Here is a 15729-nt window from a genome sequence, read left to right on the forward strand (position 1 = left end):
AGAGATCCAATTTCTTTGATGGCTAGCATCTTACAAATGCTAAAACCGAAATAGTACTCTGTGTGGCGTGACCGAGATTCGATCTCATTACCTCTGGCTTAGAAGACTTGAATGTAATTCAAATCGAAATCCTAGAATGTGTCCCAAACTTAACAATAAATTCTTTTCTTATCCTAGCATTAGCAATCTGCAAAATTGCGATTAATTTAAAATTTAAATACATCTGAGAATGAATTTAAAATTATTTTTATGAAAAAAAAACATTTCCCTCGATTAAAGAGACTATAGTATCGATCGAATCAACCGTGATATTTCATCTCTTTGTTTACTACAGACTCGTTATCCACGACAATAAAAAAATAAAAGGAAATGATTTTTGTTTTTACCTATTATTTTGAAGTTAGTTTTCCGAAAATTCCCGTGTTTTTTTATTTTACCAAATGTATAAAGTTGTAATCTTCAAAATTTAAAAATGTCACCAGAAGTTCAATTTACTACGAATAAATCTAAATAAGAGATGACGTTTGTATCTTAGAGCAAATCATTAAATGGTTAAATGATTTTTTGGAACATCATTTATCAATAATTGTAGAGGCGAATTGCCAGTATTCTGTTATTGTAAATATTCTTCACTAGAAGAATCAGGCTTTCTTTCCAGCAAATAAAAATCATAAACAACGTATTTCTCTGATAGTATGATGTAAACTATGGTTGCCAGAATTTTTTCAGCACGTATCCGGGCCGGACAAACCGAGTAATTTTCTCTGAAAACCTGGCAAAATCCGGGTATTTCATTTCTAAATTGACGAGCAAAAATGTTTACAACACAATTTTTTTTTTTTGATTTGCCAAATAAAGTGAAATAATCCGGGCAAAATCCAGGCATTTTTCAATGAAATCCGGACAACCAGGCCGGGCTGGACTGTTCCCAAATAAGGTATCAGATATCCGGGCAAACCCGGATGAAACCGGGCAATCTGGCAACATTAATGTAAACGCAACTAAATACAATAAAATTTAAGTATAACTTAGAGCAAGTTCACTCGTGTTGGGAAACAGTGATAGAAATTTTGACACTTGTAGCACATTTTGAAAATTTTGCCATTCAAATATGTTTTCAAGATCTTTTGGCGTTGTATTTTTTTTACAGCACTGTTTATATTTCTGCCGTATGTTATAGAAATATTGCTATTTTTGCATCACAGCGTGCGAAAATATAACATGTAAAATATGATATAATATGTAAAATAACTTGAAGGCCACAGATCTTGAAAATATTTTTGCATGGAAAATTTTCCAAAATGTGCTAAAAGTGTCAAAATTTCTACCACTTTTTCTTAACACCAGTGAACTTGCTCATATTTCGTTACTTATCTTCCTAAATTTTCAAATGTGAGTAAGTGCTGTTTCTATCGCCAAACCTCGATTTCGTTAATGATCTGGAATCGATCTCTTTTGAAAGCTGCTGTACCATCATCACTTTTCGCACCAGAACGAATTAATGAGGTTTCGATCCTGTTACTTGTAGTCCTCTTCAAATCCATCGATAAAATTTGGTTCAGATCCACTCATTATCAACTTAATATAGGACAAGTTTTAAATTTACGGAAAATTTCCATCAGCATATCGGTGAAAATGTATATTCTTGGAGAAAGAATATCAGAAATGAAAATTGATGTATGTAGATGGATAGAAAAGTTAGGAGAAAATTTACAGATGTTGAAAAGAGCAAAAGAGCATTTTTGTGAAGAAAATTTATTAACGTACTCCATACTTTACTCCGCATCATTTCATTACTTAGGAGAAATAGGAACGGGATTGAGGTGGCACTACCTTAACCTATACAATAAAATCTGATTGGTCCTAAGTTTACATGTGTTGAACAGGCATACTCTGGACGGGCGGGACGGGGAATTGATTGAAAATAGACCAGAATCGAAGGGCACAAAATGACGCCATGTTGATAAATTCACAATGTCATGGATTTGAAAATATTTAAAATCCATGACATTGTGAATTCATCAATATGGCGTCTTTTTGTGCCCTTCGATTTCGCATCCAACATGGCGTTAGTCAGTTCAATGATTAGTAGCTTTATTATGGTCAGATAAATGGCTCATTAGTTTTTTATGAGAGCAATATAATTTGCTAAAATTTGACGTTTCTCTCGCAAGCCAAGCAATTACACGCGTCGGATGAGCTCTTCATTTTTGAGCTGTAAATCATTAACACAGTAAATCAGGACAGACTTTTTAAATGAAATAAATAAGAGATTGGTTGTGAATGTCCGGTGGAATGATACCATAAGTTGAAGTCGAATTTTGTTGTTTGCTGCCATCTTGAAATCCAAGATGGTGGCTTCCGCTTAATTTTAAGATGTTCTAAAGGATTCTCATAAAAGCCCTAAAATATAGGTATTGGTTGAATGAGCTAAACTTATTGCTGAAAATTTTGCTGGAAAACCAGCGGGATAAAAACCAACAAAATTTTGCTGATTTTCAGAAGGGGAGAAGCAGGCTTTATGCGCCTAATAAGCAGAATACTGATTAAATCAAATATTACATTCATAAATATTGCATTTTACAAACACGATGGGGGCATATAAAAACACTTTCTCATTCCACTTTCTCATTCCACTTTCTAAATGTTATGTAACCTTCATTCGAATTTGTTATACTTTTTAAGTTCGTTTGAATAAGAAAACAACACCCAAGTTATTGTTTTGAGCTTCTTTAATTTTTAAAAGTCAAAATAATACATCAAAAAGTATCAAAATCTTCTTCTTCTTCTTCTTCTAGTTTAGCCCTTTCCACTTATACCCACTTATCAATAATTTACAGGTTCGAAAAGAAAAGCCGCAGCCAGCCCATCTTGGTTTTCAAGATGACGTCAGAATACCAAATTAGACTTTTTCTTGTATGGCCCAATTCACCCATTACCCATATTTTGGGTCTTTCATTTGATTTTCAGTTTTTTAAAGCATTTTAATCTTAAGCGGAAGCCGCCAATTCGACTTCTTTTTGTTTAGTCCTATCACCCAATACCCATATTATGGGGATTTCAAGCTTTTATCAGTAATATAGAGGTTTGAAAAGAAAAGAATTCAAGCTGGTCTCTGATAGCGAAATTCGACTTATACTCGTTGAGCCTTCTCAACTAATACCCATATTGTGGATGTTTCATGAGATTTTTAGTCATTAAAAGCTATGAAAAGAAAAGTGGATGCCACTCTCTTGGAATAATGATGACATCAAGCAACGAATTTTTTCTTCTACTAAATGGCCCTTTCACTCATTCACTTTTACTCATATTGTAAAGATATTCATATCACTTCCGGTGATTTAGTATTTCAAAAAATTTTATATATTTTTTTTAATTTAACTCAAAAATAACCCACATTACTTATCAAAAATGTGTAAAGAAAAAGCTTGGAACAAGCTTCTTAGTTTATGTTTTATTGGAGTTTTAATACTCTTTCTAAATAATTTGAAAAGTATATTTAGTAAAAGCTTTATTAGCGTTTTCAAAACTACCTGGAAACAAACGGTGGAATCAAGAATCTAAGCATGACCATAATAAAACCATAATAAAACCATAATAAAACCATAATAAAACAGTAATAAAATCTTCTACAAGCAATTTCACAAATGCTAGTTGGCTTAATCAGTGTTACTTGGAAGACTAGAGTAGAGTACAGTTGAGTTGAGAAGAGAAGAGAAGCACAGCTTAAAATAGAATTAAGTTTAGTAGACTAGAATAGAGTAAAGTAGAGTAGATTAGAGCAGAGTAGAGCATAGTAGAGTAGAGTAGAGTATAGTAGAGTATAGTAGAGAAGAATAGTGAATGTTAGATAAAAGATAAGTAGAGAAGAGTACAGAAGAGTAAAGTAGAAAAGAGTTAACTAGAGTAGAGTGTGTTGAGTTGAGAAAATAGAGTAAGGTAGATAAGAGTACAGAGGAAAAATGAACAGGATAGTAGAGAAGGGAAGAACGGAGTAAAGAAGAGTAGAGAAAAGTTTAGTAGAGAACAAATGAAAAAATAGGAGGAAAAGAGTAGAGAAGAGAAGAGAAGTTGAGAGAACAGAAAAGGAGAGTAGAGGTTATAGTTAAGTGGATTAGAGCGAAGTTATCTAGAGTAGAGTAGAATAATAGAGTAAAGTAGAGTAGTGCAGAGTAGAGTTATTTAGAGTGAAGTAAATTAGAGAAGAGGAGCATTGAGTTGAAAATAGTAGAGGTTATAGTTAAGTGGAGTAGAGTGAAGTGATATAGAGTAGAGTAGAATAGTAGAGTAAATTAGAGTAGTGCAGAGTAGAGTTATTTAGAGTGAAGTTAATTAGAAAAGAGGAGCACTGAGTTGAAAAAAAAAAACGAGAAAGGTAGAAGGAAATAGAGAAGAGTAGAGAACAGGAAAGTTAAAAAGAATAGAAAAAAAAAGAGTTGAAAAAAAGTAAAGTAGAGTGGAAAAGAATGAAGTTTAGAAGAGTAGAATAGAAAAAAGTATCTAGATTAGAGTTTAAGAGAATAAAGTAGAGTTAAGAAGAGTAGAATAGAGTAGAGTAGATTATAGCAGATTAAGGTTTTTTGAAGGCATTTGAGAAAGCAAGACGGCTCACAGCCGCCCGAATCTCACAGTTTCACACTTCTCAAGTGTTATCTATTTTCTTGAATTTTATTGAAATGATTAACTAACCTGATCATTTCTTCTCTAGGTCTAAAATCGTCTTGCACTTCTGTCATGATTTTAGGAAATACTGTTCTATTCGTCAGCATGTATCATGTATGTTAAAAGGTTTAATAGGCAAATCTAGAATATCGTCATCAAAAGCTCTGTAACTGATTATATCGTTATATTCATCTCATTGAGCTCAAATCCGCCAGGTTTCGGCTCGTTGTTAGCAACAGAATTCATCGCGAATCGATTGATAAGATAAACATCCAGCAAGCAACAGTCGTCTCCAATGCAACGGAGAGAAGAGGTGGTATTCATTTCAATTAGGTAATCTTCTGCGAAACGAACGGAAGGAACGATCCGTAACGAACCCAGCTCACCCTTGGAAAATCAGCAAAAGAACAAAATACTTAGTGCAGATACTCGAACGAAAAGGCAACAGAAAAAATAATTCCATGTGGGCTCTCGATTTACACTCGAACGAATTTTCTTTCTTTCTTGGCCCGGTTGATAAAAGCTTCGCTCGTTTGTTTGTTGGGATGTTTGTTGTTATTATTTTTTTGTGCTTTCCCTTTTTCTTCGCCCGTTAAAGTCCCCCCTCGCTCGACTTTCTCGAAGCTCAACCGAAAAAAAAGGAAAACATTATGAAGAGGTCCAATAAAACACCACAAAAATGGCGATCGTTCCACCGGATGACGTCAAACGGACCAGAAGCTGCTGCCTTAGCTGAATGTAGACTTAGTCCGATGAAATAATGCCGGCTGCCGGTAATTTTTTCCTACTTTTTTTGGAAGATGCCAACCGTCGAGTCTAAGAAAAGCTGTGGGTGAAAGGTAAATGAAAAGTCCGACCTGATCCAATCTGTAGTACTTAGATGTGACGGAAAATGGGCAAAACATTTGGTAAAAAATGATGGTCATTGAATGCTAAACGTCAAACATTTTAGGAAAGATATCGTTACATTGTTACACTTGTAAAGTATGCACTTATCTCAAAATGTTTATTTTGATGGCTAGTTTGTGACAGATTGTGACGAAGATTATTTCTGAGCCATCAAGTTAGAACTTTTTTGTTCAATTTTTATTTCGACCAACAGAACGACTTCAAATGAATCATTCTAACGTTGACATGACTCGAGATCCAGCTTGTAGTTTTCACATCGTACTTTCAAAGCAAAGCTGCTTGAATACACCATTCCGTGTTTATTTTTACCCATTTCGTAATTGGATCAAAAGAGCGAACATCTACTAAAATCCACGAATCCATGGGTGAAAAAGTGCTGGCTAGATACCTTTTAATTAACAAGGCATCAAGGGACGTTTCGAGGAAACGCAGCCATTCGAAAAGAAGACTTCTCAAAAGAACCATGAATGACCAGCTTTTCGAGTGCAAAATTTTGAATGAAGTTCAAATTCATGTAAAAAAATTAACTGAAAAACTTCAGTTTAAGTTTAAAAACTCCAGAGCACTTAAAATTATTCTTTTTACAATTTCAAATACCTATCCAAAAAGCCAAAGCTTGCCAAAGTTTTAATGTTCCTACGCTGCGGATCTCTGCAGAGGCATTTCAATGTTTCCCGGTTTCTTCCTCGGCTAAGATAGAAATATTATTTATCCCACCACCCAGCCAGCCAGCATCATCTGCTTCGGTAGATTATTTTTGGCGTTATTTGTCAGAAATCTCAAACACGTACCTTTATCACCGCCTTTTTCTCTAGCCAGCGGACCAGAAAAATGTGGCAATTTGGCGAGAATTTATGTCCGAGTCCTACGGGCGGCGGTCGTTTGTTGCGGGTTTTTCTCCCGCTTGCGTTTGTCTTCTACGATAACGGTTGCTGGCTAATGTAGCAAAAAAAAAAAAACTATAAATTAAGCGTACGTTTTCAAAAGTGTCAGAAAATAAGCATACTTTCAATGATGATTGTTATAAGTTTTTGTGTCCTACCTAAGTGCTCACTACTCTGAACAACGAATCGAACACGATTCACAAAATTAAGCTTCTAGAGAATTTCATCGAAAAAAAATATTCTATCTATTTTCCAAATGAATTATTCACCTTTTTTTTCGAAACGATTTGCAAATTTATGCGCATTCCATTTGGCGAGTAACATAATCTTGTCAATTGTCAATGAGTTGTTGAGGTATGCCTCTTGCACAGGTCAGGCACTCGAGGTGTTTCTACGAGGACGCCTAAGACAACCCCTGGGGCGACGCTTACAGGATTGTGAAGACCAAGACGCAGAGTGGGGATGGGTCTCTGCGCCGCAGGAAACGTGCTCGAACAAACTGCACGAAATCACCAACGATCTGTTCCCACAGCACGAGGAAATCAGCTGGGTAAGGGTCCAATATGACTGGGATACGAGCGAGAAGGAGCAGATTTTACTGGAGGAACTGCGGAACATTGCTAAATCCTTCCTGTTGAATAAAGCTCCGGGTCCGGATGGCATCCCGAACGTGGCAGTGGAGCCCGCGATCATGGAACACCCTGAAATGTTTCGGTCATCACTGCAACAGTTTTCGGAAAGGCCGCAGCACAGATGCTATTCGATCAGTCATCGAAAGACAGATGAAGCCAGGCTGAAAAAGAGAAGAAGAGACCGGATTTTCGCATTGGTCACCCTTGATTTAAGGAACACCTTTAACAGCGTGTATTGGGCAGCGATAGCGTCGTCGCTCATTCATATGAGAATCCCGGCATATATCTGTAGGATGGTAGTGAAGTGTTATTTCCGGACCGATGACCAGCGAGGCCTTAGAAACAGTGAGCGTTTCGGCAGGGGTTCCACAAGGATCAATACTTGGCCCGGTATTGTGGAACATCGTCTACGACGAACTGCTGAGACAGCGTCTCCCCACGGAATTTAGACTAGTAGGATTCGCCGATGACGTGGTTCTCCTGGCATCGGACCCATCAACAGAGAAAGTTCAGCTATTCGCCACAGTAGCGATCAAGCGAGTGGAAAGTTGGATGCGCTTCAAGCGTTTGCGTCTGACTCACCACAAGACCGAGATGGTGCGGATCACAAACCTGATATCAGCACAACCAGGGACGATTGCAGCTGGACCGTGTGCAATCGATTTCAAGCGTTCGTATCTGGGGGTGATGATCGACGATCGGCTGAGCTTCACGAACCACGTCGATTACGCCTGCAAAAGAGCGGTAGGGATGCCGTTGCCATTGCCATGCCATGTTGAACAACTCAGCGATCCGCTGCAGCAGAAGGAGAGTCCTGGAGAGCATGACGTTGTCCAATCTGCTGTACGGAGCGGCAACCTGGATGGCAGCCTTGAGCAGGCAGTGTAATCTGTAAAAGCTCTGCATCGGGCAGCGGCTGATGAACCTGCGGGTCATGCCCATCTCGGTCTTGCTAGAGGAAGATACAGTTGCGTTCAAAAAAGAATGAAATCGCATGAAGCTGCGCACCCACTTCCAACTTTGACAAGCTGCCATTTCTCTCTCGGTTTATATTTTTTCATGAAAACTTCACACAATCTAGTTTAGCTATCCAACTTACACTCCACAAAATTTGAAGTCTTTTCAAAGACGGGAAACAAAGATACAGCTTTTCCCGTAAAAAAGGGAAATTTGGAGTTGCTTCACTAAATTTGCTGTATCTTTGACAATTTTCATCGAAAAATCTTGAAATTTGGCCTAAAGATGTAAAAATGTTTGATCTAATATCAGGCCAAGTTTCGTCAAAATCGATGAACGTGATAAAAAATGGTGCCGGATTGAAGATAGGGTTCATTATCGCCCGGCAGACGATTTCATTCTTTTTTGGACGGATGTTTGTATGGAAAACATCGTAATCCATGTATTCTTGGTTTTTTCTTACACAAAACCAAAGTTATCATAAAGAATGTTGTAAATTGCTTACAACTTCATTCGTACTTTGTTTCGAAAGAGAAAATGTTTCAACAGGGTTCAAAATAAGAAAAACAGAGTTAAAGAAATGACCTGCTAATTATACCGATATACAAATTTGATCCACAATTAAAGCGAGTATTCTATTCGCTCTTTTGTTTCAATACCAGCTCTGTTGGAACAATTTCTATTTCTAAACAAAGCAAGGATGAAGTTCTTATCAATTTACAACATTCTTTGTAATAAATGTTGGTTGTGTGGAAGAAAAAACCAAGAATACATAGATTACGATGTTTTCCATACAAACATCCGTCCAAAAAAGAATGAAATCGTCTGCTAGGCGATAATGAACCTTATCTTCAACCCGGCACCATTTTTGATCACGTTTATCGATTTTGACGAAACTTGGCCTGATATTAGATCAAACATTTTTACATCTTTAGGCCAAATTTCAAGATTTTTCGATGAAAATTGTCAAAGATACAGCAAATTTAGTGAAGCAACTCCAAATTTCCCTTTTTTACGGGAAAAGCTGTATGTTTGTTTCCCGTCATTGAAAAGATTTCAAATTTTGTGGAGTGTAAGTTGGATAGTTGAACCAGATTGTGTGAAGTTTTCATAAAAAAATATAAACCGAGAGAGAAATGGCAGCTTGTCAAAGTTGGAAGTGGGTGCGCAGCTTCATGCGATTTCATTCTTTTTTGAACGCAACTGTATCTTCTGCTACGAGCATGGGCACGTGCCCGACGTGCGAAAACATGCCATAGAGGCCTCGATGTCCAACTGGACAGCTCGAAACGTGGCCGGTGGAGCCATCGCTTGATCGCTAACTTCGAATTTAGATGGATCGGAAACACGGAGAGGTGGATTTCTGCATGACGCAGTTCTCAACTGGTCACAGATGCTTCATGCAGTACCGTCATCGGCTTGGACATGTGGCTTCGCCATTCTACCCAACCTGCTGTTGAGACACCAGAGCACGTTTTGTTCAGATGCTTGCAGCCTGTGAACTCGACACGACAGTCGACAACATACAATACTTGGCGCATGGTCAGCGATGGGTTCACCCGGATCATGACTGTCCTGCAGAAGAGTTGGAACCAGCAACAGTCCGCGACCGGTGTTTGGTGACTTCTTCACAAGGGAGCATCTGAGTAGAGTGCGTCCGAACCTTCCCATTTTTTCGTATTGCAAGCCTTATTTTTCAAATGAACAACATGGATTTATGCCTAAGCGCTCTACGACTACAAATCTGTTGATATTCACGTCTACTGTGCAAGACAGTTTTGCCTTGGGATCTCATACCGAGACGTCATCTACACTGACCTGTCAGCTGCTTTCGACAAGGTGAACCATGACATAGCCATCGCCAAACTCGATCGTATTGGTATCTGCGGGTCTTTACTGGAATGGTTCCGCAGCTACCTGGTTGGACGAAAACTCATTGTTCGGATAGGTGAATTATTTTCCAGTCAATTCTCTACCAAATCCGGAGTGCCTTCAGGAAGTCATCTAGGACCAATAATATTCCTGATATACTTGAACGACGTGCTGTTGCTCCTTGATGGTCCAAAACTATAGCGTATGCTGATGACCTGAAACTGTATCGCCACATCAACGGTCCCGAGGATGTAAACTTCCTACAGAGCCAGTTCAACCTATTCGCCACTTGGTGTGATGTCAATTACCTTCTTTTGAATAGTAGTAAATGCGCAGTAATTTCGTTTTCCCGCAAGCAGCTCCCGTTATCAGCCATTTATCATCTTGGAAACGAGGCTATCGTTCAAGTCGAACAAGTGAAAGATCTTGGCGTGATTCTCGACGCACGGTTGAATTTCAAGATTCACACTAACTACATCGTCGACAAAGCCTCCAGGTGTCTGGGTCTTCTTTTCCGCATGACGAAAGACTTTAAGGATGTCTATTGCTTGAAGAGTCTTTATTTTAGCTTGGTTCGATCGACCCTTGAATATGTCTCGGCTCTAATAATCAAAGGTTTGAAGAACCTCTTAGCTGAATGAAACTATTATTTCAAAGTAGTCGAAGATTCCTTTGAATTCAGCTACAGTATTTGAAAGACCCAAATACTAGTATTTCACTAGCTACTTGCTAGCATCCTCAGTGGGTTATCGACTCCATCTAATAAATTTGTTTGGTTCACTAGGCGTGGATGCCATTGTCACTAATAATCAAAGGTTTGAAGAACCTCTTAGCTGAATGAAACTATTATTTCAAAGTAGTCGAAGATTCCTTTGAATTCAGCTACAGTATTTGAAAGACCCAAATACTAGTATTTCACTAGCTACTTGCTAGCATCCTCAGTGGGTTATCGACTCGAGTCGATAACCCACTGAGGATGCTAGCAAGTAGCTAGTGAAATACTAGTATTTGGGTCTTTCAAATACTGTAGCTGATTTCAAAGGAATCTTCGACTACTTTGAAATAATGTCTCGGCTGTTTGGTGCCCATATTATCAAAACGGCTCAGAGCGTATTGAGGCCATCCAACGGCGTTTTTTGCGATACTGGCACGACTCGTTCCGACTTCCCAGCTACGAAAGCCGCTGTCGTTTAATCGACATCGACACGCTGCAAGCCCGCCGGACCGCCACACGAGCTTCGGTCGTTGCTGATTTGATCTCATCGAGAATAGACTGCCCCGCATTGTCAGAGGAACTTCGACTCAACGTACGACCACGAGTTTTGAGGAATTGTGATCTTCAGCTCTTTGCTTTAGTTTTTCATTTGGATCAATACGTGATCCGTTGATTTATAATAAATAATAATAATAATCACCTATACTTTCTGCATACGCATCGAGCTGCTAGGTGCGTCGTGAACGCTGTGTAGGATATCTCCACCGCAGCGGAGTAGAACGTGCTTGCTACGATGAAAGCTGTGGGGATAAGACAATACCTTATCCGCAGTCGAACTCGTAGGGAGAATAGTATTCACGCCGCGGAACACTCTATTGACGTTATTTTCCGCATACCACTCCAGAACGTCCTTGGAGTAGTGGCATTAGGTCAAATCCGGCCGGACGAATGTTGGGATGTTTTGGGCCTTCAGGAGAGGAAGCAGCTGCTTTTGGAGGTACTCTTTCATGTACACCTGTCCGTTCATCGTGTCCTGGGTCACGAAAGGTGCACTCCGCTTCCCGCACAGGCAGATGGCTTGCCAAACCAGGAATTTATTCGCAAATTTGGACATCTTCTGAGTGCGGACATGCTCCGAAACGCTGAACTAATTCTTGGCCGTGAAAAACTGGTTGCTGGGGATCTGTTTGAAGTCGGCCTTCACATACATATGTTTCATCGTCCATGATGCAGCATTCAACTTTCGTCAGCATGTTGAGGTAAAACTTCCAGGTACGGGTTTTGGCAGACTTGTTCAGCTTCTCGTCGCGATCAGGGGCCTTTTGTACCTTGAACGTTCGAAGCCAAGCCTTACTTTTGGTCTTCTGGACAGAACTTCGGCTTAGGTGCAGCTTCTTGGCCACATCCCGAACGGAGGCTTTCCGCGAATTTTTTCACAGGACTTTAAAACTTGCAGGATGTAAACAGTGCACTTTAAACTAAATCCACCCAAATTTTCATTAAATTCTACTCAACGGCTAAAAAGTTGGAGCAATTTCATAGTGTGGAAATTTCATTGTGGACACCCTTTAAGTCGCGAATGACGTAAAGATATTAAAACGTCTATAATCGAAAAAAAATGTATGAGTATGTGTGAATTGTTTTCATACTACAAACAGACATACATTATTTTGTTATTACTTTGTTTGATGGATCTACGACTCACCGTTTAGAGCAAAATGAATAGATCATGAATGATAAATGAAAAAAAAAATTAACCTCGATTAGGAATCGAACTCGAGTCTTCTGTTTACCTCTCCGACACATAACCAATCGTCAGATGAAACAAGTCAAGTTGAAGCTCTATAATTCAGATAAATTCATCGAGTTGCATTTGCTGCTAGATTTTACGGCAGAAAATGCTCATCGTGCCCCGATTAATGGTGCTTATACTGCCCCAGGGGGGGGGGCGATGGGGGGTTCTCATTATGCCACTACAGTGACTGATTTTCAGCTTTAGGTAAAAAAAATTATCTACTTTTTCACTTTTACACTTTTTTAGCAATGAAGTAACTCACAAATTATAGCTGTTTTCTATGGTTAAATTAGCGTCCTTATAAGATGGCTGTTCGCACAAAATATTAGCTACCGGAGGTTTGGGTGTACTCGCGCCACACAGAATTTCATTTAAACTGATTCAGCCGCGCATCCTATGTTAGAATCAAGAAGTTTGGTCAGGTCGCGTGGCTAACCGAATATCCGCACAAAGCAGAGAGTAAGGCTGATGTCATGCTGAAGCAACTAGCAACGCGACCTAGAACGCAACGTTCACACGACTAACCAGCTCTCATTTGATCTCCATGGAAATCGCGCAGACCTGTCATACTGGTCGCTTTGTATAGCGCGACCAATCTGATGCCAATGTGTTTTGTAGCGCGACTAGTAGGAAATCCAATAGGAATATTGTTTTTTCTTCGATTTGAAGCAGTGATTCCGGGTTTTAAGCACAATAGTACGAAGATCTGTCCGAACTTGTGATAATAAACTAAAAAATATCTTAATCGACGAGAAAATTTTCATGAATTCTTAGTTCCGGCAAAAAACAAGGAATTTTGTCTGTTCAATTTTCAGCATTCTTGCAATCCGGGTCGTGATTTGATGAGTTTTTGATGGCTCCCGAAAGAAAGGAGACGATTCAAAGCATTATCAGATGTAGAGAAGTGATGATTTGTAGGGAATTCCAAAGTCACAGGTCGCGCCAGCATGACATACCAATGCAATGCAACGCAATCTTATTGGAACGTTGCGTTGCGTTGCGTTGCTAGTTGCTTCAGCATGACATCAGCCTAAAAAGACCAATAGAATTGGTCAGTAGTATCCAACGCGGGCAGTTTAGTTTTGCCATTGTGATCAGTATTCCCGTCGTCGGTTGCAATAAAGTAGAAAGCGCGTTATTAAACGGAAGTATAAATCAAATACGAATTTTGATTCAAGTCCGAAACCTCAGAAACCGATTAAACAATGGCCATTAGGCTTTTATCTTCCCTACTGGCGTGGATATGATCATATAAGATTATTATTAACAGTATTTTGAAAATTTGTACATTCGGTGTTGGAAGACGAAACAAGATTTAGAAGTTATTTGCTGAAAATGAGCAAAACAGAATAAAAACTATCATGAAGAAGACTGGGTTTCCGAGCATTCGTTTTTTGTTACTTTTCAGAATTTTTGGATCGATCAAATACTTGCTTGTGGTGTTTGAGTTAGAAACTGAGTTATTTTGTTCATAATTACCCAGTGGATCTCATCAGATAATTATCTAGATGGCAAACAGCCAAGAGGGAGTGATTGGTTATATTTTATTTTCCTACAATGAGCTGATCAGTTTGAACGTTAATAAAAACCTTGTCAAGTATTAGATTCGCTACTCATGGATCTCATACAAAAATATCTGCGTATAACATTGAATTGGTTATTATGACGTACAAAAGGGAGTACACCAAAAAAAGACAAAAAATAGTCCCTATTGTACTCGTGTAAATTTAAAAGCTGCGTTATTTCATCCCACAAATGTCGATAGATCCTATTAATCTTACTCCAAAGCATTTTGTTCTGATTAATCTGGGGCGCTATCTTAACACCCAAAATTTGCTGCTAAACCATAAACCTACCCAAAGTCTCGATGTAATCCTAAGTGTTCCTCCCCCACTAAAGGATAACAGCGCTAAGAGAAAAAACGTTTATTGTCTTCAGTTTTATCATCCTCCACTAGCATTGCTGGCTAACATTGTTCGTTTACGACAGCCACGAGTAAGTGGGGGCGTCTTATTGTATGGTGGAGACCGTTCTCACTCTGTCATGACGAGCGCCAATAAAAGCACGGTTGCACCTCCGTAGGTACCTAGGTAATTCTTCTTCTTATGTGACACTTTGCAGCTCATGAAAAAAAAATGGAATTCATCGCCTTTGTGTATGCAAAGATAGCATCTCCCCTCGCGGGACATTCGCAAACCATCCGTTCGTATTTATGTATGTAGATTATGTTGTCTTAATTTCAGTGGTGCCAGCCGTTCTGGGCCTGACAGCGGCAGCCATTTTGACCGTGACGGCTTGCTTCTGTGCCCGGCGGATCCGGCGGCAGAAGAAGAAGGCCGGCCACGAATCGACCTCGCTCCCGTTCCAGCCCCCGAGACCCCCTCGAGCGGTCCGTTCTCCTTCCGGCCAACCGCCACAGTATCTGAAAAAATCTCCATCGCCAACTGGAATGAAACCACCCCCGGGAGGCCATTTGCCAGCACAATCGCCAACCGAACAGAGCTGCATCCCGAGGAATTCGGCCACTCCGATCCCAACCTGCACCACCACCAAATACAGCGAAGAAAACGAACTTACCCCAAAGAAGGTGAGCCTGGAGCCGAAATCCCCTGGCGGCGATCCGGACACCCTGGATGGTAACGACAACCTCTCCGAGTACGGAAAGCTGGGCTCCATTGTCTTCAAGCTTCGCTATCTGGCCGATAGGAGCGCTCTGGTTGTTTCGGTCGTTCGTTGCCGGGGTCTACCGGGAAAGAACCACAATTCGACGACCACCGATTTGACCGCACTTCCGGCCGGTCCCCTCTGCAACGGAAACGAGAACGTCAAACAGGGAGCCACCGATCCGTACGTCAAGCTGCAGCTTCTGCCCGATAAACAGCACAAGGTTAAGACCAGGTGGGTAACGACTTTTGGTTAGTTATTTTTAAATTTTCAAACTAGACTGAGTCGATTTGGGGTAATTTTTTAATTTCTTAAACCTTGGAATTTAAAAAACTTGGTTTTGGTGCAAAACTCATCCATAATTTCTTGCAGAATTTTTAAATAACGTTTACATGAGTAAATTTTAACTTTTAGGTTTGTATGGGAAAATTGAATAAATATTTTTTGCTGAAAAATCAACATCATTTTTGTTCTTCTGTGGAACTGAGCCTGCCTGCCTGGTTTTTGTGCCAATCTATTAATTCTCTAAAGGAAATTTTCCGCTGAACAACTTTGTCGAAGACTTAACTTCGTATCTTATTAGACAAGAAAGTTATTAGCTGTTTAACAAGTGTAGGGTCAAGTGGGGTAATTATGAAC

General features: G+C 39.5%; 1 protein-coding gene across 1 annotated transcript in view; it reads left to right on the forward strand.

The window, feature by feature from the left end:
- Positions 1 to 15346, forward strand: part of LOC129753514 (synaptotagmin-7-like) — an 83172-nt gene extending 67826 nt beyond the window's left edge. Inside the window, exon 2 of the mRNA XM_055749332.1 lies at positions 14670 to 15346. Within this exon, the coding sequence (XP_055605307.1) occupies positions 14670 to 15346 (677 nt within the window). The remainder of the gene's footprint in view (positions 1 to 14669) is intronic.
- Positions 15347 to 15729: the final 383 nt, after the last annotated feature.

The sequence above is a fragment of the Uranotaenia lowii genome, chromosome 3 (genome assembly GCF_029784155.1).
Source record: "Uranotaenia lowii strain MFRU-FL chromosome 3, ASM2978415v1, whole genome shotgun sequence".
In the NCBI taxonomy this organism is placed as follows: domain Eukaryota; kingdom Metazoa; phylum Arthropoda; class Insecta; order Diptera; family Culicidae; genus Uranotaenia; species Uranotaenia lowii.